The sequence below is a fragment of the Eucalyptus grandis genome, chromosome 6 (assembly GCF_016545825.1).
Source record: "Eucalyptus grandis isolate ANBG69807.140 chromosome 6, ASM1654582v1, whole genome shotgun sequence".
NCBI classification, from domain to species: Eukaryota; Viridiplantae; Streptophyta; class Magnoliopsida; order Myrtales; family Myrtaceae; genus Eucalyptus; species Eucalyptus grandis.
Window position 1 is genome coordinate 11,562,240 of NC_052617.1, and position 27,035 is coordinate 11,589,274.

General features: G+C 39.6%; 3 protein-coding genes across 4 annotated transcripts; all 3 read right to left on the reverse strand.

The window, feature by feature from the left end:
• Positions 1–1,949: 1,949 nt before the first annotated feature.
• On the reverse strand, positions 1,950–14,321 carry LOC120294311. The gene is made up of 4 exons (XM_039314335.1): positions 14,195–14,321; positions 10,281–11,090; positions 4,850–7,817; positions 1,950–4,128 (listed from the first exon to the last, which is right to left on the reverse strand). The coding sequence occupies exons 1-3, from the start codon at positions 14,319–14,321 to the stop codon at positions 7,561–7,563; spliced, it is 1,194 nt and encodes a 397-aa protein (XP_039170269.1). The 3' UTR covers positions 1,950–4,128; positions 4,850–7,560.
• Positions 6,031–7,422, reverse strand: LOC120285984 (probable disease resistance protein At4g27220). The gene has a single exon (XM_039314334.1). The coding sequence runs from the start codon at positions 7,420–7,422 to the stop codon at positions 6,031–6,033; it is 1,392 nt and encodes a 463-aa protein (XP_039170268.1).
• Positions 14,322–16,168: 1,847 nt separating the features above from the next.
• LOC104448368 (probable disease resistance protein At4g27220) lies at positions 16,169–26,169 on the reverse strand. Of its 2 annotated transcripts, XR_005552285.1 has the most exons (5): positions 26,039–26,169; positions 24,357–25,178; positions 18,945–21,947; positions 17,056–18,175; positions 16,169–16,426 (listed from the first exon to the last, which is right to left on the reverse strand). XR_005552285.1 is itself a non-coding variant. In XM_039315986.1 (4 exons), exons 2-4 carry the CDS (start codon positions 25,171–25,173, stop codon positions 17,184–17,186), a joined length of 4,812 nt encoding a protein of 1,603 aa, XP_039171920.1. In that variant the 5' UTR covers positions 25,174–25,178; positions 26,039–26,169; the 3' UTR covers positions 16,771–17,183. The 2 variants fall into 2 exon arrangements, 1 of the variants encoding a protein (XP_039171920.1); XM_039315986.1 differs by lacking the exon at positions 16,169–16,426 and having other exon boundaries at positions 16,771–18,175.
• Positions 26,170–27,035: the final 866 nt, after the last annotated feature.

Below are 27,035 nucleotides of genomic sequence, written 5' to 3' on the forward strand. Positions count from 1 at the left end.
TGCCACACACACATTAGCTTACAAGAACTTGACTTGTGGCCCATTCTCTTGCTAACCCCATCTAATTTCTATCCAATATTGCTTCCAAAAGATCAGCCCTCAGAGATTTCACAAAGTCGTAAAGAAAGTTAACCACTCATCTCCTTTTCACTACAGAAAACGATTTAAAGAAATTAAAGTTAGTCGTACCACCTAGTGATGACAGTCATTTAGTTATTTTCACCGGATAACTTACTGTAGGGTAATTTATCTTAATCTATCAACAACGTAGAATGATATCGATTACAACAAGACATGAATGTTATATGTTTGTTTTGAGGAAATGAAACTAGAATAGATATAATGGTCTCGGAAAATTAGGGTTTTATCAATTCCCGATTTGGTTTTCAGTTTTGGTTCCTAAAATGATGTAGTTGGAAACCACCGAGGTCGAATGGAGCTCCTGGAACCAGACCTATTCCCATAGGTTTGGTTCTCTCGGTTCTCAAATCTACTATAGAACCATGCTCATCCCTAAATATATCCTATCAAATATTTTTTTCCCATGTTTTTGTGATTTTGAAATTGCAATTGTAAATTTCTTCCTTTTGGCAATTACTAAATTTGGTATGGAGTTGGCAACTTATTTTCTCAACTTATGAGTAATCTGCAGATACTAGTAAAGTTCCTAAATCATCGGTGATTTGGGAACGCCGGATAGAATTTTCGTAAAATCAATTTCCGGAAATTTTGAACACAAAGAAATAAATGTCTCAAGAATCTAACTGGAAATTTGAATAGCAGTTTTGGAGTTGCTTTCCTCTTACATAATCCGACGATTGTCTTTGCTTGTTTGAAAACAAACGGTGTAGATGTGCCGAGCATGATTATTGGTCAACCCATAGGAACGTTGGAGGTTGCACAATCGAGGGCACTCTCGATTTGGTGAATCGTAGAAATCAAGATGGATATTTTTATATCCTTTCATGTAAATTATTTAATATTAATGATATATCAATATAAATGAACTTAAAAATGCGCAAACAAAGATTATAATAATCTTTTATAATTCACAGCCAATTCTAGTAGAAGAGAGAAAATATAATCATTCATTTTTGTGATTATAAAAAATAGTACTTTGACTTTCTCGCTACTTTGAAACTTCAATAATAACCACAAAATTACAGAGGAGTTTCGACTCTTTCTTGAACTTTTGACATGAACTAGAGAGTTACGAAAGAAAAGAAGCTTCGTCTCTTTTGCCATTTTCACGGAACATTGACGTGAACTAAAACCATGGAGGAGTCATGGAAATTTCAACGTGAACTAGAGATAGAAAGGAGATGGAGAGGGAGATGGAGACGGTAGGTTTTTATTTATTTATTTAAATTTCGTTGCCCTCATTTTTCGAGCATTAGAATGATCTTTTAAGTTTGAATTGGTTCATTTAAAATCTAGGTTCTTCTACTTCATTTTTATTTACTTAAATCTTTTATTCCCTCCAACATTCCTTAATAAAAATTCTATCAAATAATATATTATACTATTATACCTAAAATATGTTAAAAAATGATATATTGAGGGCTTTGTGGCCCTTGCTTAGAGGGGGTTGTCGGCCCTCACCTAGTGGCCACCGACCATGGCTAACCCTTTGAACTAAGAAAGAAAGAAAAGAAAAAAGGAAATTTAAAAAATAAAAATTGATAAAAAAATAAAATTTGTTAAACGGCTAACGCCTATGCTTTTCTAATTACGCTCTTATTCTTTAATATGCCTAATCAAGCCCTTCTACTTTTCAATTATTTTAATTAACTCCCCCAACACCAAATTCGATCAAATTCAGCTTATAGGGCCACCGGATAACACTAAAGTATGACGATAAAATATGCGGATGCCCACATAGAGGTGCGAGGAAAGCTATAGCCATGTACACAATATCAAAGCTTGATATGGATATAATTTAGCTACTCTAAAATCAAACCTACTATGGCATATCGGGTTGAGACTTGAGAGAGTATCTATTCAAGCAACGAAAATAGAGGGAAGTGACAAGTAAGGAAGACAAATCGAGAAATACAGAGAGAGATGCTTATCACAAATAGGATAAGAAGACAAAAATAAATTAAGCATATGTCATCACAGAAACCGAAGGTACTTCAAAAATCAACCGAGCAAGACGACGTAGAAATGCTGATAACTTTGTTGTCCACTGCTACAATTCATCCTCAGCTGATCATATACGGATACTGTGACGGCCCGAGCGATCGTCCTAGGACGTGCACAAGGAAGGGTCCCTCTCTTCTCTTGTCTAACATTGCCTAGGGAGGGAGGTTTTGGTTAGCTTATAAGGCTTGGGTTCCTCTAATATTTGTAACGCGTTTTAAAGCCGTGAGGGAAAAGACCATGGCTGGGATGGCGGTTCGTCCGCGCTAGGACGGGTGACCCAAAGCGGACAATATTACACAGTGGGGCCCGGAATGTTATAGATACGCTCGCCCCAGCAGTCTGGGTTTAGAATGATTACATTTTGTTAGTCATTTGCTAATATCATCATCGTCCTATGTAAAATATCATGCCACATGACTATTAATGAAAAATCTATCAACATATGTATGGCAATGCATTTTGATAGAGCTTATAAAAACACGATCTCTGGCCCATTCCCTTAATGACACCTAAAAATGAGAAAAAAACTAATTTACATTGATTTCATTTTTTATTACAGTACAACAATTAGTTTAGAAACCGAAAAGGAGTTTGCAATTGAAAATAGGAGTACTGGGCGAGCTAAAATAGAAAAGGTAACATAATGAAAAGGTAAAAAAAAAAAGAAACGTGAAAACTAATAAAGTAGAACTTAAGAATTAGACCCGATATTTTGGCACTTTTAAGTGAAATTGCCATTATTATTCTTTGAACAATGCCACAGCAACTAATTTTCAATGATAATATAACCATTTTGATATACTTTCAAGCTATAATAAAAGTTATATGCACTAGGCCTAATAGTTAGTATAAAGTTCGGAAAAGAAGAAAAGTGATTTTTCCGTACCATGGGAGATCGATGGTTAAATGGAGAGAATAAAAGAAACCATGGGAGATCGATGGTTAAATGGAGAGAATAAAAGAAACGTGAAAATTTTGGGTAACTCACAATAAATAAACTCGATGAAGGGTTCGAGGGAGATAGGGGCAAGGGGATGGTCCCACTCCAGCGCTTGCCACGTCGCCTTGTTATCTATGAAAATCTTTCCAAGGGAGGGGGGAGGAGAAAGGAGGCCATTGTCAAGTAGGTGCAGTCGCAAAGGAATACTCTTCAGCTCCGGACAATCGTATATTTCAATATATTGGATGTGATCGCAACTCTCCATCCGATCACATATCCTCTTCAGTTCCCAAAGATTCTTTAGAGTCAAGTGTGTTAACTTTGGGAAGGAGGATTGCGTCATGTTCGGAGCAATGCCTATTATCACCTCTATGCCCTCGCAGTTTATGATTATTATATCTCGGAGGAAAGGGATGTGGAGCAACATATCGTGCGTTAGCAGCACCCCCTTCATGGTGTTGCATCTTACAATTTTAATCTCCATAAGAAGACAAGTGGCACCGATTGGCAATGGCCCACCTATTATTTCCTCTAATTTCTCACAATAAATTATTCCAATGGACTTCAGATTTGGAAGGCGAGTGGTCAGCCAGTCCCATTCCACCACTCTTTTCATTTTATGACAACATTGCACTTCCGCAGAGTTTAGATTGGGCGCAGCTAAATCGATCCCTTCCAGTTCCTCTGAGCCTGTGATTGTAAACCAGCGTAGATGTGGAAGCCCCTGTCCCTCCACTGAGAGACGCTTCAATTTGGAACAGCAATTGATGTCCAGTCCCTCCAGCTGAGGGAAGTGGACAGCACCCAGCTCCTCCAACTTCTCGCAATCTAGAATCTTTTATAGTCAGCTCCTTTAGATTCTCCAGTGGGCCTACCTCACTCAAACTTGTCACCCCACTGCCCCCTCCTACTTCCAGTACTTGCACATTTCTCGGAAGCAAATTGCGGCCTTCCCCACCGATAAGTCCATCTACCCTTTGGCGTAATAGCATCGCGACTTTCAATACGTACACATATCCTCTGCTCATGCCAATTGGAAACGCCTTGTTCACGAGGTTTTACACAAAACAATTCAAAGAAATTAGATACTTGAATGTAAACAACATGAAGAAATTAGAGACTTCCCTGACTAATCAAGCTTAATCAAATTAAACAGAAAGAAATTCAATATGTGCAAATATGCAATTGGAAGTCCAAGAACAGGTGTTCCTTTCTAAAAACGAGTAAGACTAATTTACACTGGTTTAATTTTTTGATTAAAGTGCAGAGATTAATTTAAAAAGCATGTTAGAGTTCGAAAGCGAAAATAGAAGTACTAGATGAGGGAAAACAGAATAGGCAACAAAAAGAAAATGTAAAAAGCAATTAACATGCTCCTTTAAACTCGCCCAACCCATGAAGTAGAAGTCAGGAATTGATTCTATATTTTGGCACTTTTAAACGTCATAATTTACCAAAATGAAGAAGAAGTGTAGTATTTTTAAGGTACAATAGGTTAAAAAGAGAGAGAGAGAGTGAGGACTGTTCAGTATTATCCTTTCAAAGTGAAAGGTGTGTTTTCTTTATCGAAATTTCAATAATAATATAACCATTTTGATATACTTTCGAGTTGTGATAAAAGTCATACATACTGGGTCTAACAGTGTGGTATTAAGTTTCCCCAAAAAAAGAGGGAAACTTACTGTACCGCGGGAGTGCATCCTTCGAAAGGCCCACAGGAGATGGAGAGGATAAAAGAAAATTAAAAATTTGCGGGTGACTTACCATAATCCCAGGCTAAGTGTCGAAGTGAAGGATGGAAAGGGGAATGGTCCCACTCCAGCGACTGCCACGTCAGCTCATCTATCCAAATATCATCATCTATCCAAATACCATAATCATCGCAAGGACCCTTGTCAAGCAGAGGAAGCCTCTTCAGCTTCGGACAGTCTTCTATCTTCATATATTGGATTGAAAGCCAACTCACGGTCCCTTCACATATGGTCTTCAGCTCTGGAAGAATCCTTGAAAGTCAGGTTTATTAAATGTAGGGGCTGAACGAAGCTCATTATCGGCTCTACGCTAATGCAGCCTGGGACCACTACATGTTGGAGGAAAGGAAGGTTGAGCAACACGTCATGCCTCAAGTTGCTGCATCCTTCTATATCAATCTTTGTAAGACAACAAGGTGCACCGATCGGCGGTAGCCCACCTACTATCTCCTCTAGTTGCTCGCAATCTTTTATTTTAATGGACCTTAGATTTGGAAGGTGAGTGGCTAGCCACTGCCATTTCACCACCCACTTCATTTTAGGACACCTGTACACTTTTATATTATAAAGAAAAGGTGCCGCTATATTAATCCCCTCTAGTTCCTCTGAGCCCTCGATTTTTAACCATTGTAGACATCGGAGCTCGTGCCCCTCCTTCAAGAAATGCTTCAGTTTGGTACACCGAGTGATATTCAGTCTCGGTAGGCGAGGGAAGTGGACAGCACCCAGCTCCTCCAGCTTCTCCCATTCCTTTATCTTCAGCTCCTCTAGATTATTAAGTGGGCCTACCTCGCACAAACTTGTCACCTCATCGCATTGTCCCACTTCCAGTACTTGCACATTTTTGGGAAATAGAGCGCGGCCATCCCCACCAATTTCTCCATTTACCATTGCCGCAATACTATGGCAACTTTCGATGATTATACGCCTCTCGTGCTTATTATCCCTAAAGAAGTAGTTTCCTGATAAACTCAGTGCCAGGTCATATGATTGGGAGCTGTTTTGCTCGACAAGCCTCACACATGCATTGAATGTTTCAACATTTGGAACAGAGCAATAGAATCCTTCCACTGAGCAATAGAATCGTTCCACCAATGTTAATTCTATCACTTCCTCCCATGCCATATCGTAATTAATCACCAGATATTGCAAGTTCACCAGCTTCCCCAACACTCCTTCTGGTAACCCCTTGATCTATGTGCCAAGCAGGTCAAGGTACGTTAGCTTTACCAGCATCTCCATTCCCTCCGGCACTTCTCCAAGCATAACACACCCACTAAGGTCCAACTTTTTTAGAGCTTTGAACTTTCGTACACAAGGTACACAATGTAATTCCTTACACTCTCGGAGTAACAGTGCTTCTAAGCTCTCCAAGTGAGATATAGTGTCCGGTAATTCCGTGATTTTTGTTTTGCTGAGATCTAGAACCTTCAACCCCTTCATATGCTTGAAGAAAGATTTGTGGATGGCTTCCAAAGAGACATTGTTATCCAACGACAGCCTCATAAGTTTAGGGCAATTTGGCGATATGCCGTATGGGATTTCTTTTATATCGTTGCTTTGTAAAAAGACTTTCTCTAGGTGATCGGTCCAGAACTTATCCTTTGGAATCTCTTTCAATCCCATGTTGGCCTTGACCATGTGAGTTGTGCTCGTCACTATTTGCAATGCCATGTCCCTTATCAAGGGGTGTACTAACAGATATTCTGTGTCTTTATCAACCCCCAGGCAAGCCTTTTTTATTTTGTCCAATATGGTGTTACCTTTATTGTGCAATTCTTGCCGAGTGGCTATTCCACTTAACAAGCCCTCATCCATGAAAGATTCTATCAAAACCTTTTCGATGATTTCAGCTTTAGAGTACTCTCCAAAACAGAGTATTAAATGCAAGAAAGACTGCTGCACTTGAAGATTACCCAAGTTCATGTAACTGAGTTTCAGTTTCTTGAACACACCAAGTTCCATCATCGAATTTTCTAATTGCTGCAACAAGTCTTTCCATTCATGCACTCCCTTTGGTCCCCTCATCTGAGTTGCAATCTCAATGATCCCAAGTGGCAAACCTCCACACTTATCCAAAATGGAGCTTGCAATTTTTTTAACTTCTGAAGGGAGGTCTCTCCCAAAGCAAAGCTTTTTTAAAAATAAGACCCAACAATCATCTCGCAAATCTAGAGGACCTATTTTGACTTGTTTTTGGCAGACCATCTTCTCATATACATCTAGCAATCGAGTTGTCATTACCAACTTAATGCTTCCTTTCTCAACTGGAATTCCCACATCCTCAATGTCAAAGTGCATCGACAGACCATCTAAACATAAGACAGCTCTCTTTCTCTTCAAATGCCTATTCAATATGCATGCCCTCCTCTTCACATCCTTATCCATTGAGAGATTGTCTAGTCCGACTACATTGGCAATCTCGTTTTGTAGTTTATAGATGCTAAACTTCCGAGGTACAGTGACCCAGAACACATCATTAAAGTTAGGATCCTCAAGTACTCTATTATGGACATGCATTAGAATGGTTGTCTTGCCAACTCCCGCCATTCCATAAATACCAATGATGACAATCTCATCCTCCATTAGATAGTTGCAAATCTTATTTATTGTCTTCTTACTTTCCTTGTCTACTAGCCCTGTTGTTACCAAGGGTGAACTATTCCTACGTCCAGCAGCATGTGTTGTCCACCCTTTTCGGAAGCTACAGTGGCCTAGAATATCTTAAACTTCTTTGCTCAAATCATTTACTCTTTCTACCTGCTGTGGAGAAAGAGATCTACCTTCTCGGAATGCTTGGACCATGCTCCAGTATTCTCCTCTTATCCTTTGTGCTTTCCTACACCATGTCTCCAACCCATCCATGTCTGCTTCTCGATTGCTTAGTTCTTCCAGCTTTCTTTTCAGAGTTGGCATATTCTTGTCAACCAGCCCACAAGCACCTGGTTGACCATCCACGAGTGCATCATCTGTCCTCGCATCTAACATCAAGGAAATACTCAGTATTTTCTAGAAACATAATGTTCACAAAACAATATGAAATAAGACGAAATGTAAGGTTGTGTATATATAAGAGAAAGAAAGGCGGGGGGTGCCTTGGGGGTCCTTGGGATTGGGCGAGAGAAAGAGAAAGAGAAAGAAAGGGGGCGAGAGCATTTGCCCTGTTGCTGGGTTTAGTTGCTATCGGTTTGCTTTGAGCTGTTGATGGGTTCAGGTAGTATCTGGGCCTGTATGGGATGGGTTGAATTGATATTTTGACCAGTATAGGATGGGTTGAATCGTTATTTAGGCATGTATGGGAAGTGGTTCTCCCTGTATTTTACATTAATATAAAAAGTTGAAAATTGAAGTATGTATTTTAGCATAAATTACTCGTGAAAACGTATCATATTTCATATGAATCTTCATGTTTTAAACAAAGTGCAATTCCAAGTAATATATATTAGTGTAAAATATATGGACTCGATAACAGTTAGGGAATTTTTAATGGTAGTTATTACATGACATAAAGAAATATGTATGAAATCAACTCCATTACTGTCATATTAAGAGAAAATAATAAAATCTTTCAAATAAATATTTAAAAAGGAAAAAAAAGAGTTACAAAGAATGTTTGAGATTTCAATAATTGCTAATTTGCAACATTAGAGATTATTAAAACTAATCCTTTTTCCTCATGGTATTGAATGGGGTAAGTAATCCTAGTTAAAGGCAAAATGAGTGGAGAGTGCAACAAAATACCACTTGCAAAGAGAATAAGCAATCTCTTTCAATTTAGACTCCTAAGTGTCACTTCTAAAGGCAACACTCAAGAATGAGCTTGTTATTATATATTTTTATAGATGCTAACATTTATGTATCTATTCTTTCAAAATGTTCGAGCGGTACAATACTAGAAAAATTTAGATCAACCCCATAAGTTAAAAGTAGAAGTTAAAAATAAATGTCCCCTTAACCAGACCCTAAGTTGAAATTTGAAATTTGAAATTTGAAATTTGAAATTAAAGCCTTAAAAAGGAGATATACCTCATATCTACATCTAAGGTATGAAGACTAATATCCCAACTGTTCTATAAAAAAGAACTATACTTGCTTTCAATTGGATCATTGATTGGTGGGTGACCCATTTGAATGTCACTCAAACGCGATGGTAACTAATAGCACCAGGAGAAAACTGAACCATATATTATCGATGGCTTGGAGACAATGCATGACAATATTTTGTCCCATTATCGTACTTTTGTTAATGTCCCAACAATTCCAACCATACTTATTCAAAAATATGAAAACAAGCAATATTCATATAATTTAAATTTAAGATGAATGAAGGTGCTGTTAGTTAAAATCTCATATAGGCGGCATTTGAATGTGAAAACAATCAATTAAAGGATGATTTGGAGGTAAGTATGAATCATTGAAAGAGCAAATAATTTATTGTACGCTGTCAGAAAATAATCATATGTTTATGATGACTTCTTTTCTGTCATTACATATTTTGTGATCCGTCGAGAAGCAGTCAATTTAAATTTTAGGTTCATCTAATACTTTTTAGTTTGAAATTAAAGTATTTAGATATGATCAAATGCATGATTAAAGATAATTCCTATCTCTGTGCGGTTGACAGACATCAAAGGTTCCCATGAAATATCTTTTATGCAGCACTTTACTTTAAATTACTAACAGTAATTGGCATATAAACCTTGTAATTTTATTTCCAATAAAGATTTCGTGTTGTTAATTTTCTTGAAATGTGTTGCTTGGCCAAGAAATATGAGATCAGTACACATTTGGACTCGTTTAAGGGGAAACAAGGAAATTTTCATGAATTTTGTGAAGTCGTCAAGACAATACCAGTCCCCTTGACACATCGAAAATATTTTGAAAACTGGAAAGTGCCTACCAAATGCATGCTTACCCCTTCTATGCATCCTCTTTTTAATTTGGAAGTGGTTTTGGTAATTCGTTAGGGAAACATGGATGAAATATGAAATGATGTTCACAATTTTGGCACACGAGATTGAAATATACTCTCTCTCTCTCTCTCACGTAGGTGATTTGAGGGGAAAGTTCACTGATCAAGCGATCTCATATACACCTCCCTCCCTCCCTCCCTCCCTCCCTCCCTCCCTCTCTCAGCTCCCATGGTTCACACGACTCTGTTCCTTTGTTTAAAAGTAAATGCTCTTCACGTAGGTGATTTGAGGGGATAGAGAGAGCCATGGCTTTTCAAGATTTGAATGTCACACTTGAAAAGCATTTGTCTGTTCATTTTCAAAGAACTATTGATTATTATTGACCGACTCTTAAACTTCTCTGTTCATTTTCTATTACTATTAGGAATCTAAATGTCCTGCTATATCCAAATTCTTAGGTAAGGATTAGAAAACAAATTCGGTATCCTGCATGAGCTTTTAGCATATGGTGAATTTCGAAGTTGCACATACCTTGTGGAACCTCTGCATTGGGTTCTCCCCCTTCTACATTTACTTGGGGTGGCATGTGAGTCAAAGCTTCAGGTGCAAGGTCTCCGCCGCTGCTGGGATGACTCAAATTCCATGGCTGAATGTTAGAATTAATGCCATGAGATTGAGGAGGTTGTGTCCAGAATAAAATGTCCCCATGTGTGGTCATGTTTTGAGTAGGAAGATACTGACTGGGCACATTCATCTCATGCAATGGATGAAAGTCTGATGAACTTGCACCTACAGTGCTTATGGCATTAGAGCTCAGGTATGGCATGGCAACAAATGAAGTCTCTCTCCGACCATCTTGATTGCTTGCAATCACAGGCTGACCATCTTCATTGCTTGCAATCACAGGCCAACCATTGCTTATGGCATTAGAGCTCAGGTATGGCATGGCAACAAATGAAGTCTCTCTCCAACCATCTTCATTGCTTGCAATCACAGGCTGATGCAGACCCACTTCATCGTTATCTGGTCTGCTGCTCGATTCCACCACTGTTTTAGCCTTCATCGCCTTTCGGGCTTCCGATCTCACTCGGCCATCAACGTTCCTGCAGTCATTGATCCCATATCCTCCAACTCCAGCTAAGTGGGCCTTGATCCTGGTTGCGCTTCCAGCATACGGCTTCCCGCAGAAGCTGCAGTTCCAGTGTTTGTTAGGCAGCAACTTCACATACTTCCAAAAGAGGGTCCGTCTCTCTGGGCATTTTCTCTGTATCCCACAAAAGAATGAGCAGATATGTTTCAAGGAAGACCTTGAATTTGTTGGGTGAAGAATGGCGCCGAGGCCTGTAAGATATTTAATTAATTTTGGACTTAGGAATTGGGTCAAAATCTTCATCAATCCCCAATTCTTTTAGAAAAAGGCCCTGCTTCAGTGACCCCCACCATCATTTCTACCCAAGTTCTCTTTTCACTCTCGGATATGAAGATGACATGTTTAACTGGGTTCTGGAAGTTTTGCTCTTTAAATTTGTAGCTACTTTTTTGTTTATTTTTTCACTGTTATCTTATCTTTGGGAACGTGATTTTCTTTCTTGTTCAATGTTCATGGGTGTGCGCACTCTTTCTTGGGTAATATTTCTATCATGCACTCTCCCTTCAGCCCCTAATCTTGGCCCTTGACTCCGCTTACAGCAAAATTTCATGGCCCGGGCTCAGCTGCACCCTCAAGTTTGTCCATTTACTTGGGTTCTTTACAAACTAATTCTGAGGATACAAGGTAAACTGTCCAGTTTACAAGCATCAAGTATGACTTGACCGGTGGCTTCCAAAAGCTAGTTTGAGTTGAGATTTGCAACGTAGTTCAGACATGGATCTATAGCATCTAGGACGAAGCACTTGACTGACCACTCAGCTAATTATGAAATTTATTTTTTATAAAGCAATAAAAGTCTTCGTTCTGTGCTCATCGGCACCATTATGTAGTAGAGAATGCATTCCGATTAAAAAAAATAAAAATAAAAAACCAACAAACCCAGCCAACCCATAAATCGACGATTACGGAGCGACATAAACTAGAGGACTAGAGACCGAAGTGCAAAAATTTGGGCTCACAGGAGAGAAATGGGAGAACGAAAAGGGAGTAGAGAGATTGAGAGAGAGCGAGTACCTCCGAGCCGGTGAGAAGAGGGCTTGGGGTTGAATCCCTAAGAGAGCGTCCGAGATGGAAAACAAGGTTATAGCTGAAGCGGAGTTAAAAACTAGGGGCAACCCTCTGGTTTTGTGCAGAGGAAGGAGCCGAACACCTCGGTCCTCGACGAAAATCGGAGACCTGCCTCGGACGATCTATATATATAATAATTTTAAAACGTCTAAGACGTCTCAAGAAAAAGGTCATCTATATGTATTCCGGATGGGTGGGTCCATGCTTGACTAAGCAAAACGTTTCGACTGTCCAGCAGAAAGTAAGGCCTTTCTTTATAATAATAAAAATTAAGAAAACGTCTAAAACGCCTCAAGAAAAAGGTCATCTATATATATGTATATATATTCCGGATGGGTGGGTTGTACTGACAAAGCAAAACGTTTCGACCACCCAGTAGAAAGTAGGGCCTTTATTTATAATAATAAAAATTAAGAAAACGTCTAAAACGCCTCGAGAAAAAGGTAATCTACATATATACATATATATTCCGGATGGGTGGGTTGTACTGACAAAGCAAAACGTTTCGACCACCCAGTAGAAAGTAGGGCCTTTATTTATAATAATAAAATTAAGAAAACGTCTAAAACGCCTCGAGAAAAGGTAATCTACATATATACATATATATTCCGGATGGGTGGGTTGTACTGACTACTGACTAAGCAAAACGTTTTCACTGCCCCATAGAAAATCTATCACTTTTTTTCGGGAAAAAATCTATTAGGCTGCGTTTGTTTTGATTTCTTTTTTCTGTTTTTAAACAATTTTTTTATTTTTTTGTTCATGAGAACAAAAAGGAACGTAAACGCGTTTGTTTGCATTTTTGTTCCAAAATTATTTTTTTATTCCCAAAACACATCTCTGAACGGAAATAAGAAAAAAAAAAGTTGTTTTATTTTTTTTGGAACAAAATTTAGGAACACTTTCCATTTTCTTCTCTCTTTTTTTCTTCTTTTTTTTCTTTCTTTTTTTCTTTGGCCGGTCGCCGGCCTCGGCCAGGGTCGGCGACCGGCCGTCAAGGGTCGGCGACCTCGCCGGAGCATCGCCGGCCCCGGCGAAGCCGAGCTCGCCTGGCGGCCGGCGGCGACGCCGGGTGCCTAGCGGTGGCCTCGGCAACACCGAGCCTCGCCGGCCGGCCGGGTGAGCTCGGCCTCATCGAATTTTGGCAAGCTCGAGCTCGCCCGACCAAGGCGAGGTCGACCTCGCTACTGGCCGGGCGAGCTCGATCTCGCCCGGATCCAACGAGGCCAAGCTTGCCCGGCCAAGGTGAGGTCGAGTCTCGCCCGGCTACGGCGAGCCTCACCGTGACCGGGCGAGGCCGCCCCCCTTGTCGGCCGGTCGCCGGCCATGGCCGAGGCCGGAACCGCCAAAAGAAGAAAAAAGAAAAAGGAAAAATAAATAAGAAAATATAAAATATAAAATAAAAGAAATAAAAAAATTCAAACGTGTTTCGTTCATTTTTTTCCGAACAAATTTACCAAACGCGTTTTTGTTCAAAAATTGTTTCTGAACAAAACACTTTTTCTATTTATGTTTCCTAGAACAATTTTTAAACATAAATATTATCAAATGCGCCCTTATTGACTCCACAACAAATTCAGTTGACGAATGTTAATATGCCTAGATTATTAGAATTATTTTGATCATATTTCTGACTATCACAAAATTTCAATCAGCATTTAAGCACTGGAAAAAAAAAAAAAAAAAAGGATCCTTCACGAGTCCGCTTAAGGTTGGTTGACCCAAAGCGACGTGAAAATTTGTGGGTCCAAGTTGAATAGACTCAATTTTTTGGCAGGTTGGGAAAAATGTTTCTAGAGTGGATTTCCTTTTTTTTATTTATTATTGAACGTAAATATTTCATTCATATCTCAAACGATTTATAAGAGGTTTTTCAAAAAAACCGAACCGAATTGAACTATTAGGAAAAACTTTCGAATCGAACCGAATGAGACCCGGTTCGGTTCGGTTTGGTTTTTCGATTTTTGGTTTTCAGCTTTTGTTTTTTTGTTTTTTTGTTTCTTTTCGTTGTATATATTTTTCGTTTTCAAGAAATAAACTTTTATCGATTTGTTGGTTTGGTTCGGTTCAATTAACTGATAAAAACCAAACCAATAAAAGAAATTTCGTTTTTACTGAGAACTTAACCGAACCAAAAAAACTGAATTTTTCGGTTCGGTTCAGTTCGGTTTTCGGTTTGTTTTTGACACCCCTACTTGGTGATCTGGAACGTACCATCCTCGAACACCAGCATCTCCTCCTCCCTCTTCGCTCCTCCCCATCACGTCGTCCAACTTTTCCCTTCCCACCGCCATCCTGATCCTCTCCGGCGACATCCTCAGCTGCCCTCCCTCGCAGATTGAGCTCTCGAGCATCTCGCTGAGGAAGCACCGGAACCATCCTCCCCCGTGGCCTCCTCTTCCACCGTCGACGGCGGAGAGGAGGTCGAGGCGGCGAGTGAATCCGTTGCCGAAGAAGGGCTCGCAGGAGCGGGGGCCTGACGCTAGGGTTTTGGGAGCAAGGGAGGTAGGAGAGGAGGATCAACCATCTTCTCAGGTGAATGGAAGTTACCGTCGCGGTTAAGTAAATATTAATTATAATGCAATTTTTTATGCATAAACGGCTAACATAAGGTAATAAGTCCAGAGGAAATCACTGTCTGATCATCGAAGTTCTGAATTATACAAAATATGATCAGTACATTTGATCATCAATTTTCTTTTTTGTGAACAAATGTAATTATAATGCATCCTAAGCACGAAATTTCAGAATTCTACTTGTAAATTCATTAAAAATCTCATCAAATTAATGATAAAGAGCTTTTGTATCAGCAAGATTAAAAAAGAATCTCAATCCCAAAAGTAAAATAAATAAATCATTACGGATACAATTTTTTCGAATCACAAATGAATCACCACAATTATCGAATCAAAATACAATTTTAAAAAGTAATGTGATTTTTTTCCCTTATGCCTCCAAAAAAATAGATTTCTCTTTTCCTTATGCCTAAAAAATAGGGGAAAATTCCAAAAAGGTGCCCAAATGCCCTCATTTTCTTAAATAAGGCCTGAAATGGATTTTATTTCAAATCATGGCCCAAAATGATTATACTTGTTTCAAGTAATGGCTTGATCAAGGACATTTTCATTATTTTCCTTTTTTCTCATTTTTTTCCTTTTTTTTTTTTCTCGTTCTTCCTCCTTCTTCGTCGATGGCTAGATTTGGTGAGGTGGCCTCACCCGCAACCAACGAGGGTAATCAAGCCCTTGCTGGCTGCGGGTGCCCTCACTAGCTACAAGCAAGCAAGGTTCGGCCTCGCCTGCGGTTGGCGAGAGCCGACCTCATTGATGGCCGAGAGGGGCGGCCTCTCCCCTAGGGCGAGGGTCGCCTCGCCCAAGCGAGGCCTTCCCTCGCCCAACCCTTTGCAAGCATTACCAATGCCCCGCTAGCCAGCCATCGGCAAGAAAGAACCAGAAAAAAAAAAAAAAAAAAAAAAAAAGGAAAGAAAGAAGAAATAAGGAAAAAAAAAAATTTGATGAAAATGTCCTTGACCTTAGGCTTTATTTAAAATAAAAGTTCACTTCAGGCCTGTATTTGAAAAATTAAAGACACTTGAGCCCTTTTTTGGAATTTTTCCAAAAAAAAAAATAGTGCAAAGAAATGGATTAAACATAAATAAAGACGTCGAATTTCCCTTGGACGACGCCCTTGTGACATCGGCTTTTCCCTTATTACTAATTCTAGAGCACTTTTTCTCCTTCGAGTGGGGATCTCTCGACTTTTTAATGGGTGTCATTTACCCAAAAAAAAAAAAAAATTCAACGGATGTGTTTTCTCTAGTGTCATCCTTACTTGAAGTGGCAATTCTCGACGCATGTGACGCCCTCCACGCCTCTTCCATAATTTATGGACGGGTGAATCATGTTAAAAGTGCGCAAAAGTAAATCTTTTCTCGATTGATTGTTTTGTAAGTGTCAGGAAGACACTTTTCGGGAAATTTATAATGTTATTCTTGATTTAAACTATGTGTTAAAGGAGAGATAATCGGTAGAACCGATAGAAGAGATGAATTTGTTGTTCTGAGGAGTTTCTTTTCTTTTTTCTTTTTCAATTCGAATAACCCTTTTTTTAAGGAGGAGCTGATTTTCAGGGAGGAGATGGACGTCTCGTTGCGGGCCGCCCTTTTTAGCTTTCTTCTTAGGATTGTGATTGCAAAGTCCAACCCGTGTTTGGAGTCTCATACATTTGGTCCAGCTATTGGTTTATAATTGACAAGGAAGACAAACCGAGAAGCACAGAGAGAGATGCTTATCACAGAAAGGAAAAGAAGGCATAAACAAATTAAACATCTGTCATCACAGGAATCGGAGGTACTTCAAAAATCAATCGAGCAGGACGACGTGATAATGGCAATAGCTTTGATGTCTACTGCTATCAGAAGACAATTCATCCTCAACTGATTATCTGCAACTTCACCATTCTGGGTATAGAACGATTGAATTTTGTTACTCATTTGCAAAGATCATCATCATGCTATATAAAAATATCATGCCACATGACTATTAATGAAAATCTATCAACATATGTATGGCCCTGCATTTCGAGAGAGCTTACAAAAACATGATCTCTGGCTCATTTGCTTAATGACGCCTGAAAACGAGAAAAACTAATTTACATTGATTTAATTTTTTTATTACAGTAAAGCGATTAATTTAAAAACCAAAAGGAGTTTGAAATTGAAAATAGGAGTACTGGATAAGGTAAAAATAGAAAAGGCAACAAAAAGAAAAGGAAAAAAATAGCAGATCACATGCTCTCTTAAACTGTCCCGACTAATAAAGTAGAACTTAAGAATTAGACTCGATATTTTGGCAATTTTAAGTTTTAGAAAATTGCCGTTATTATTCTTTGAACGATGCCATGGCAATTAATTTTCAATAATAATACAACCATTTTGATTTACTTTTAAGCAATAATAAAAGTTATACATACTGGGCCTAATAGTTGGTATACAGTTCGGGAAAAAAAAAAAGAGATTTTACCGTACCGTGGGAGATCGATCTTTAGATGGAGAGAATAAAAGAAATGTAAAACTTGTGGGTAACTCACCAGAAATAAACTCGACGAAGGGTTCAAGGGAGATAGGGGCAAGGGGATGGTCCCACTCCAGCGCTTGCCACGTCTCCTGATCCATCAAAATCTGTCCAAGGGAGGGGGGAGGAGAAAGGAGGCCATTGTCAAGTGCTTGCCACGTCTCCTGATCCATCAAAATCTGTCCAGGGGAGGGGAGGAGAAAGGAGGCCACTGTCAAGTGCTTGCCACGTCTCCTGATCCATCAAAATCTGTCCAGGGGAGGGGGGAGGAGAAAGGAGGCCACTGTCACGTGGGCGCAGTGGCAAAGGAATCCTCTTCAGCTTCGGACATCTTGTTATTTCAATAAATTGGATGTGATCGCAAGTGTTGATCCAATCACATATCTCCTTCAGTTCCGGAAGATTCCTTAGAGTCAGGCGTGTAAACTCTGGGAAGGAAGATTGCGTCATGTCGGGGGCAGTGCCTATTATCATCTCTATGCCCTCGCAGTTTTCAACTGTAATCTGTTGGAGGGAAGGGAGGTGGGGCAACACGTCATGCGTCAGCAGCACCCCCTTCATGTTGTTGCATCTATCTATTTCAATCTTTGTAAGACAAGTGTGCTTGGTTGGCAATGGCCCGCCTATTATTTCCTCTAATTTCTCACAACGTTGTATTCTAATGGACTTCAGATCTGGAAGGCTAGTGGCCAGCCAGGCCCCTTCCACCACTCTTTTCATTTTAGAACACTGGGACACTTCCATAAGTTTTAGACTGGGCGCAGCTAAATCGATCTGCTCCAGTTCCTCCAAACCATTGATTTCAAACCATAGTAGATGTGGAAACCCATCCCCCTTCACCGAGAGATGCTTCAATTTGGAACACCGAGCGATTTTCAGTACCCGCAGGCAATGGAAGTGGACAGCACCCAGCTCCTCCAACTTCTCGCAATCCTCTGTAGTCAGCTCCTCTAGATTCTTCAGTGAGCTTAGCTTGCTCAAACTTGTCGCCCCACTGCCCCTTCCTACTGTCAGTACTTGCACATCTTTCCGGGGTAGATTGCAGCCATCCCCACCGATTTCTTCATCTACCCTTGCCGCAATACGGTCAATATATTTAACAATGCTTTGATCGGAAAGCTCTTCTTCACGAGGTTCTAAAGAAAACAAATGAAAGAAATTAGACACTTCTTTGACAATCAAATTAAACAGAGAATGTAAACAATCTGAAGAAATTAGAGACTTTTCTGGCCAATTGAACTTAATCAGATTACCAACCAAAAAAACTTAATCAAATTAAACACGAAGAAATTCAATATGTGCAAATATGCAATTGGAAGTCCAAGAAAGGTGTTCCTTTCTAAAAACGAGAAAAGACTAATTTACACTGGTTTAGTTTTTGATTAAAGTACAGTGATTAATTTAAAAATCAGAGGGGAGTTTGAAAGCGAAAATAGAGGCACTAGATGAGTTAAAACAGAATAGGCAACAAAAAGAAAATGTGAAAAACATTTAACACGCTCTCCTATACTCGCCTGACTCATGAGGTACAACTTAAGAATCGACTTGATATTTTGGCACTATCAAACGTCGTAATTTACCAAAATGAAGAAGAAGTGCGGTATTTTTAAGGTACAACAGGGGAAAAAGAGGGAAAAAAAAAAGAGCGAGGACTGTTGCCAGTATTATTTTTTCAAAGTGAAGGGAGTGTTTTCTTTTTCGAAATCTTAATAATAATATAACCATTTTGGCATTCTTTCGAGCTGTGATAAAAGTCATACGCACTGGGTCTAACCATGTGGTGTAAAGTTAAAAAAAAAAAAAAAAAAAAAAAAAGAAACTTACTGTATCACTGAAGTGGATCCTTAGAAGGACCGGCAGGAGATGGAGAGGATAAAAGAAAGTAAAAAGTTGCGGGTCACTCACCATGAATCCGGGCTAAGCGTTCAAGTACAGGTTGGAAAAGGGACTGGCGCCACTCCAGCAACCGCAACCGCGACAGCTGCTGATCTATCCAAATATTTTTAACAACGCGGGGAGGACAAGGGAGCCCATCGTCAATCTTAGGAAGCCTCTTCAGCGTTGGACAATTTCTTATATCGATACATTCGATTGAATGGCAACTCACGGTCTCATCATATATGGCCTCCAGCGCCGGAAGTTTCCATAGAGTCAGGTGTGTTAAATTTGAGTTGAGATGCATTGTGGCGGGAGCAGAGCTTATTATCACCTCTATGCCCTTGCAGTCTTTGACTGATAAATGTCGGAGGAAAGGGACGCTCAGCGGGAGGCCCCACATCATCAGCACCCTCTCCAGCCTCTTGCATCCTTCTATTTCAATCTTTGCAAGACAATAAGTTGCACCGGCAGGCCCTGCTCGCTCACCTATTATCTCCTTTAATTGCTCGCAATGTTTTATTTTAATGGACCTCAGATTTGGAAGGCGAGTTTCCAGCCACTCCCATTCCACCACCCTCTTCATTTTAGGACACCCGTACACTTCTATACTATAAAGAGAAGGTGCCACTATATCAATCCCCTCTAGTTCCTCTGAGCCCTCGATTTTAAACCATTGTAGATATTGGAGATCATGCCCCTCCTTCAAGAGACGCTTCAGTTTGGAACACCCAGAGATATATAGTCTCCGTAGGCGAGGGAAGTGGACAGCACCCAGCTCCTCCAGCTTCTCCCATTTCTCTATCTTCAGCTCCTCTAGATCATAAAGTGGGCCTACCTCGCACAAACTTGTCACCCCATTGCACCGTCCTACTTCCAGTACTCGCACATTTTTTGGAAGTAGAGCGTGGCCATCCCCACCAATTTCTCCATCTACCCTTGCCGCAATACTACGGCAACTTTTGATGATTATATGCCTCTCATGCATATTTCTAAAGGAGTGCTCTCCTAATTCGTTCAACCACAGTTCATATGGTTGGGAGCTGTTTCGCTCGAGAAGCCTCACGCACGCATTGAATGTTTCAACATTTAGAACAGAGCAATAGAATCCTTCCACCTTTGTTAATTTTATCTCTTCCTCTTCCTCCTCTTCCTCTTCCTCTTCTTTTGCCGTCACTTTTTTAATCACCAGATATTGCAAGTTCACCAGCTTCCCCAACACTCCTTCTAGTAGTGTCTTGATCTTTGTGCCATGTAGATCGAGGTACATTAACTTTACCAACATCTCCATCCCCTTTGGCACTTCTTCCAGCATGGTACACCCACTCATGTCCAACTTTCTTAGGGAACCCAACTTTCGAACACAAGGTACACAACGTAATTCCTCACACCCTCGAAGTAACAGTGCTTCCAAGCTCTCCAAGTGAGACATGGTGTCCGGTAATTCCGTGATTTTCGTTTTGCTGAGATCTAGAACCTTCAACCCCTTCATATGCTTGAAGAAAGATTTGTGGATGGCTTCCAAAGAGACATTGTTATTCAATGACAGCCTCATAAGTTTAGGGCAATTTGGCGATATGCCGTATGGGATTTCTTCTATATCGTTGCTTTGTAAGAAGACTTTCTCTAGGTGATCGGTCCAGAACTTATCCTCTGGAATTTCTTTCAATCCCATGTTGGCCTTGACCATGTGAGTTGTGCTCGTCACTATTTGCAATGCCATGTCCCTTATCAAGGGGTGTACTAAGAGACGCTCTTCGTCTATATTAACCCCCAGGCAAGCCCTTTTTATTTTGTCCAATATGGTGTTTCCCCTATCGTGCAATTCTTGCCGGGTGGCCATTCCACTTAACAAGCCCTCATCTATGAAAGACTCTATCAAAACTTTTTTGATGATTTCATCTTCAGAGAAGTACTCTCCAAAACAGAGTATTAAATGCAATAAACACTGCTCCACTTGAAGATTCCCCAAGTTCACGAAACTGAGTTTCAGTTTCTTTAACACATTAAGTTCCATCATCGAATTTTCTAATCGCTGCAACAAGCCTTTCCATTCATGCACTGCCTTTAGTTCCTTCATGTGAGTTGCAATCTCAATGATCCCAAGTGGCAAACCCCCACACTTATCCAAAATGGAGCTTGCAATTTTTTTAACTTCTGAAGGGAGGTCTCTCCCAAAGCAAAGTGTTTTTAGAAATAAGACCCAACAATCATCTGGCCGATATAGAGGGCTTATTTCGACTTGTTTCTGGCAGACCATCTTATGACATACATCTAGTGATCGAGTTGTCAGTACCAACCTAATGCCTGCATTCTCAACTGGAATTCCCACATCCTCAATGTCAAAGTGCATCCACAGACCATCTAAGCATAAGACAGCTCTCCTGCTCTTCAAATGCCTATTCAATATGCACGCCCTCCTCTTCACGTCCCTATCCTTTGAGAGATTGTCTAGTCCTAGTGCATTGGCAATCTCATTTTGCAGTGCATAGACGTTAAACTCCTGAGGTACAGTGACCCAAAACACATCATTGAAGGCAAGATTCTCAAGTACTCTATTATAAACATGCATTAAAATGGCTGTCTTGCCAACTCCCACCATTCCACAAATGCCAATGACGAAAATCTCATCCTCCATTAAATAGCCGCATATCTTTTCGATTGTCTCCTTACTTTCCTTGTCTACTAGCTCTGTTGTTTCCAAGGGCAAACTTTTCCTACATCCAGCAGCATGTGTTGTCGACCCCTTTGGGAAGCTACAGTGGCCTAGAATATCTTTAACTTCTTTGCTCAAATCATTTACTCTTTCTACCTGCTGTGGAGAAAGAGATCTGCCTTCTCGGAATGCTTGGAACGTGCTCCAATATTCTCCACTAATCCTTTGTGCTTTCCTACACCATGTCTCCAACCCATCCATGTCTGCTTCTTGATTGCTTAGTTCTTCCAGCTTTCTTTTCAGAGATGGCATATTCTCGTTGACCAGCCCACAAGCAATTGGTTGACTATCGACGAGTGCATCATCCGTCCTCGCATCTAACATCAAGGAAATACTCATAGTATTTTCTAGAAACATAATGTTCACAGAACAAAATGAAATAAGATGAAGTGTAAATATATATAAGAGAATATATATAAGAGTGTGTGGGGGGGTGTGGGGTGTTGGGTTTGGCGGTCCTTGGGTTTGGGCGAGAGCACTTGCCCTGTTGCTATCGGTTTGCTTTGAGCTGTTGATGGGTTGAGGAAATATCTGGGCCTGTATGGGATGGGTTGAATTGATATTTAGGCCTGTATGAAAAGTGGTTCTCCCTATATTTTACATTAATATAAACAAATGAAAATTGAAGTATGAATTTTAGCATAAATTACTCGTGAAAACGTATCATATTTCATATGAATCTTCATGTTTTAAACAAAGAGCAATTCCAAGTTCATAATATATGTTAGTGTAAAATATATGAACTTGATAACAGTTAGGAATTTTTCATGGTAGTTATTACATGACATAAAGAAACGTGTATGAAATCAACTCCATTACTGTCGTATTAAGAGAAAATAATAAAATCTTTCAAAGAAATATTTTATAAAAAAAAGCGTTATAAAAAATGTTTGAGATTTCAATAATTGCTAATCTGCAACATTGAGATTATTAAAACTAATCCTTTTTCCGGATAAAACTCATGGGATTGAATGGGGTAAGTATCCTAGTTAAAGGCAAAATGAGTAGAGAGTGCAAGAAAATACTACTTGCAAAGAGAATAAGCAATCTCTTTCAATTTAGACTCCTAAGTGTCACTCCTAAAGGCAACACTCAAGAATGAGCTTGTTATTATATATTTTTATAGATGCTAACATTGATGTATCTATTCTTTCAAAATGTTTGAGCGGTACAATACTAGAAAAATTTAGATCAACCCCAAAAGTTAAAAATAAAAGTCCCCTTAACCAGACCCTAAGTTGAATTTTGAAATTAAAACCTTAAAAAAAAAAGGAGATATACCTCATATCTACATCTAAGGTAGGAAGACTAATATCCCAACTGTTCTATAAAAAAAGAACTATTCTTGCTTTCAATTGGATCATTGATTGGTGGGTGACCCATTTGAACGTCACTCAAACGCGATGGTAACTAATAGCACCAGGAGAAAACTGAACCATATATTATCGATGGCTTGGAGACAATGCATGACAATATTTTGTCCCATTATCATACTTGCGTTAATGTCCCAACAATTCCAACCATACTCATTCAAAAATATGAAAACAAGCAATATTCATATCATTTAAATTTAAGATGAATGAAGGTGTTGTTAGTTAAAGTCTCATATAGGCGGCATTTGAATGTGAAAACAATCAATTAAAGGATGATTTGGAGGTAAGTATGAATCATTGAAAGAGCAAATAATTTATTGTACGCTGTCAGAAAATAATTATATGTTTATGATGACTTCTTTTCTGTCATTACATATTTTGTGATCCATCGAGAAACAGTCAATTTAAATTTTAGGTTCATCTAATACTTTTTAGTTTGAAATTAAAGTATTTAGATATGATCAAATGCATGATCAAAGATAATTCCTATCTCTGTGCGGTTGACAGACATCAAAGGTTCCCATGACATATCTTTTATGCAGCACTTTATTTTAAATCACCAACAGTAATTAGCATATAAACCCTCGTAATTTTATAAATGCGTTGCTTGGCCAAGAAATATGAGATCAGAACACATTTGGACTCGTTGAAGGGGAAACAAGGAAATTTTCATGAATTTTGTGAAGCCGTCGAGACAATACCAGTCCCCTCGACACATCGAAAATATTTTGAAAACTGGAAAGTGCCTACCAAATGCATGCTTACCCCTTCTATGCATCCTCTTTTTTAATTTGGAAGTGCTTTTGGTAATACGAAAGGGAAACATGGATGAAATATGAAATGATGTTCACAATTTTGGCACATGAGATTGAAATTGAACCGATGCCTATGCAAACTGATATAATTGTCCATCGCCAAAGTCAGCCCACTAGCAAGGAAAGTTCACTGATCAAGCGATCTCCTATACACCTCCCTCTCTCTCTCTCTCTCTCTCTCTCTCTCTCTCTCTCTCTCTCTCTCTCTCTCTCTCTCTCTCTCTCTCGAAGCTCCCATGGTTCACACGACTCTGTTCATTTGTTTAAAAGTAAATGTCTTCACGTAGGTGATTTGAGGGGATATAGAGAGCCATGGCTTTTCAAGATTTGAAAGTCACACTTGAAAAGCATTTGTCTGTTCTTTTTCAAAGAACTATTGAGTATTATTGACCGACTCTTAAACTCCTCTGTTCATTTTCTATTACCATTAGGAATCTAAATGTCCTGCTATATCCAAATTCTTAGGTAAGGATTAGAAAACAAATTCGGTATCCTGCATGAGCTTTTGACATATGGTGAATTTCGAAGTTGCACATACCTTGTGGAACCTCTGCATTGGGTTCTCCCCCTTCTACATTTACTAGGGGTGGCATGTTAGTCAAAGCTTCAGGTGCAAGGTCTCCGCCGCCACCAGGATAACTCAAATTCCATGGCTGAATGTTAGAATCAACGGCATGAGATTGAGGAGGTTGTGTCCAGAATGAAAAGTCCCCATGTGTCGTCATGTTTTGAGTAGGAAGATACTGACTGGGCACATTCATCTCATGCGATGGATGAAAGTCTGATGAACTTGCACCTACAGTGCTTATGGCATTAGAGCTCAGGTATGGCATGGCAAGAAATGAAGTCTCTCTCCGACCATCTTCATTGCTTGCAATCACAGGCCGACCATTGCTTATGGCATTAGAGCTCAGGTATGGCATGGCAACAAATGAAGTCTCTCTCCGACCATTTTCATTGCTTGGAATCACAGGCTGACCATCTTCATTGCTTGCAATCACAGGCTGACCATCTTCATTGCTTGCAATTACAGGCCGACCATCTTCATTGCTTGCAATCACAGGCCGACCATCTTCATTGCTTGCAATCACAGGCTGATGCAGACCCACTTCATCGTTATCTGGTCTGCTGCTCGATTCCACCACTTTTTTACCCTTCATCGCCTTCCGGGCTTCCGATCTCACTCGGCCATCAACGTTCTTGCAGTCATTGATCCCATATCCTCCAACTCCAGCTAAGTGGGCCTTGATCCTGGTCGCGCTTCCAGCATACGAATTCCCACAGAAGTTGCAGTTCCAGTGTTTGTTAGGCAGCAATTTCACATACTTCCAAAAGGGGTCCGTCTCTCTAGGCATTTTCTCTGTATCCCACAAAAGAATGGACAGATAAGTTTCAAGGAAGACCTTGAATTTTTGGGTGAAGAATGGCGCCGAGGCCTGTAAGATATTTAATTAATTTTGGACTTCGGAATTGGGTCAAAATCTTCATCAATCCCCAATTCTTTTAGAAAAGGCCCTGCTTCAGTGACTCCCACCATCATTTCTACCCAAGTTCTCTTTTCACTCTCGGATATGAAGATGGCATGTTTAACTGGGTTCTGGAAATTTTGCTCTTTAAATTTGTAGCTACTTTTTTGTTTATTTTTTCACTGTTATCTTTGGGAACGTGGTTTTCTTTCTTGTTCACTGTTCATGGGCTTGCGAACTCTTTCTTGGGTAATATCTCTATCATGCATCTCCCTTCAGCCCCTAATCTTGCCCCTTGACTCCGCTTTCAGCAAAATTTCATAGCCTGGGCTCAGCTGCACCCTTAAGTTTTTCCATTCACTTGGTTGGGTTCTTTACAAACTAATTCTAAGGATACATGGTAAACTCTCCAGTTTACAAGCGTCAAGTATGACTTGACCGGTGGCTTCCAAAAGCTAGTTTGAGTTGAGATTTGCAACGTAGTTCAGACATGGATCTATAGCATCTGGGACGAAACACTTGACTGACCACTCAGCTAATGATGATTTATTTTTTATAAAGCAATAAAAGTCTTCGTTCTGGGCTCACCGGCACCATTATGTAGTAGAGAATACATAAACGAAAAACCCAGCCAACCCATAAATCGACGATTACGGAGCGACATAAACTAGAGACCGAAGTGCAAAAATTTGGGTTCACAGAAGAGAAATGGGAGAACGAAAAGGGAGTAGATAGATTGAGAGAGAGCGAGTACCTCCAAGCTGGCCAGAAGAGGGCTTGGGGTTGAAACCCTAAGAGAGCGTCCGAGATGGAAAACAAGGTTATAGCTGAAGCGGAGTGAAGAACTGGTTTCGTGAAGAGGAAGGAGCCGAACGCCTCGACGAATATCGGAGACCTGCCTGGGGCGATCTATATATAAAAATCTTAAAACGTCTAAGACGTCTCAAGAAAAAGGTAATCTATATGTATTCCGGATGGGTGGGTCCATACTTGACTAAGCAAAACGTTTCGACTGTCCAGTAGAAAGTAAGGCCTTCATTTTTAGTTATAAAAATTAAGAAAACGTCTAAAACGCCTCAAGAAAAAGGTCATCTCTATGTATGTATATATATTTCGGAGGGGTGGGTCCATAGTTGACTAAGTAAAACGTTTCGACTGCCAGTAGAAAGTAGGGCCTTTATTTATAATAATAAGAATTAAGAAAACGTCTAAAACGCCTCGAGAAAAAGGTGATCTACATATATGTATGTATATTCCGGATGGGTGAATTGTACTGACTAGGCAAAACGTTTTAACTGCCCAATAGAAAATCTGTCACCTTTTTTTAGAAAAAAAATCTATTAATGACTCCACAAACAAATTCAGTCGACGAATGTTAATATGCCTAGAGTATTAGAATTATTTTTGTCATATTTCTGACTATCACAAAATTTCAATCAACACTTAATCACCAAAAAATAAAAAAAGGATTCTTCACGAGTCCGCTCAAGGTTGGTTGACCCAAAACAACGTGGAAATTTGTAGGTCTAAGTTGAATAGACTTGATTTTTTGGCAGGTTGGGAAAAATGTTTCCAAAGTGGATTTCTTCTTCTTCTTCTTTTTATTGAAAGTAAATATTTTATTCATATCTCAAAACGATATATAAGAAGTTTAAAATAAAGCATATTCCAAACAGTAAAGTAAAACAACAAAACACAAAGTTGCTATGATTGGCACGCTTTGATTTTACAAGAACGGAATTGTCTTAGCA

Bases quoted from the DNA above. Each gene is read 5' to 3' on its own strand.
- LOC120285984 (XM_039314334.1), bottom strand. From the start codon at position 7,422: ATGGAGGATGAGATTGTCATCATTGGTATTTATGGAATGGCGGGAGTT.
- LOC120294311 (XM_039314335.1), bottom strand. From the start codon at position 14,321: ATGCTCGAGAGCTCAATCTGCGAGGGAGGGCAGCTGAGGATGTCGCCG. The intron at 11,091-14,194 runs GTGTTCGAGGAT...AATATCTTACAG, and splicing joins AGAGGGAGGAGGAGATGCTG to GCCTCGGCGCCATTCTTCAC. The intron at 7,818-10,280 runs GTATGTGCAACT...CCTTGATGTTAG, and splicing joins CAATGCAGAGGTTCCACAAG to ATGCGAGGACAGATGATGCA.
- LOC104448368 (XM_039315986.1), bottom strand. From the start codon at position 25,173: ATGCCTAGAGAGACGGACCCCTTTTGGAAGTATGTGAAATTGCTGCCT. The intron at 21,948-24,356 runs GTATGTGCAACT...CCTTGATGTTAG, and splicing joins CAATGCAGAGGTTCCACAAG to ATGCGAGGACGGATGATGCA. The intron at 18,176-18,944 runs GTGAGTGACCCG...TGTTTTCTTTAG, and splicing joins ACGCTTAGCCCGGATTCATG to AACCTCGTGAAGAAGAGCTT.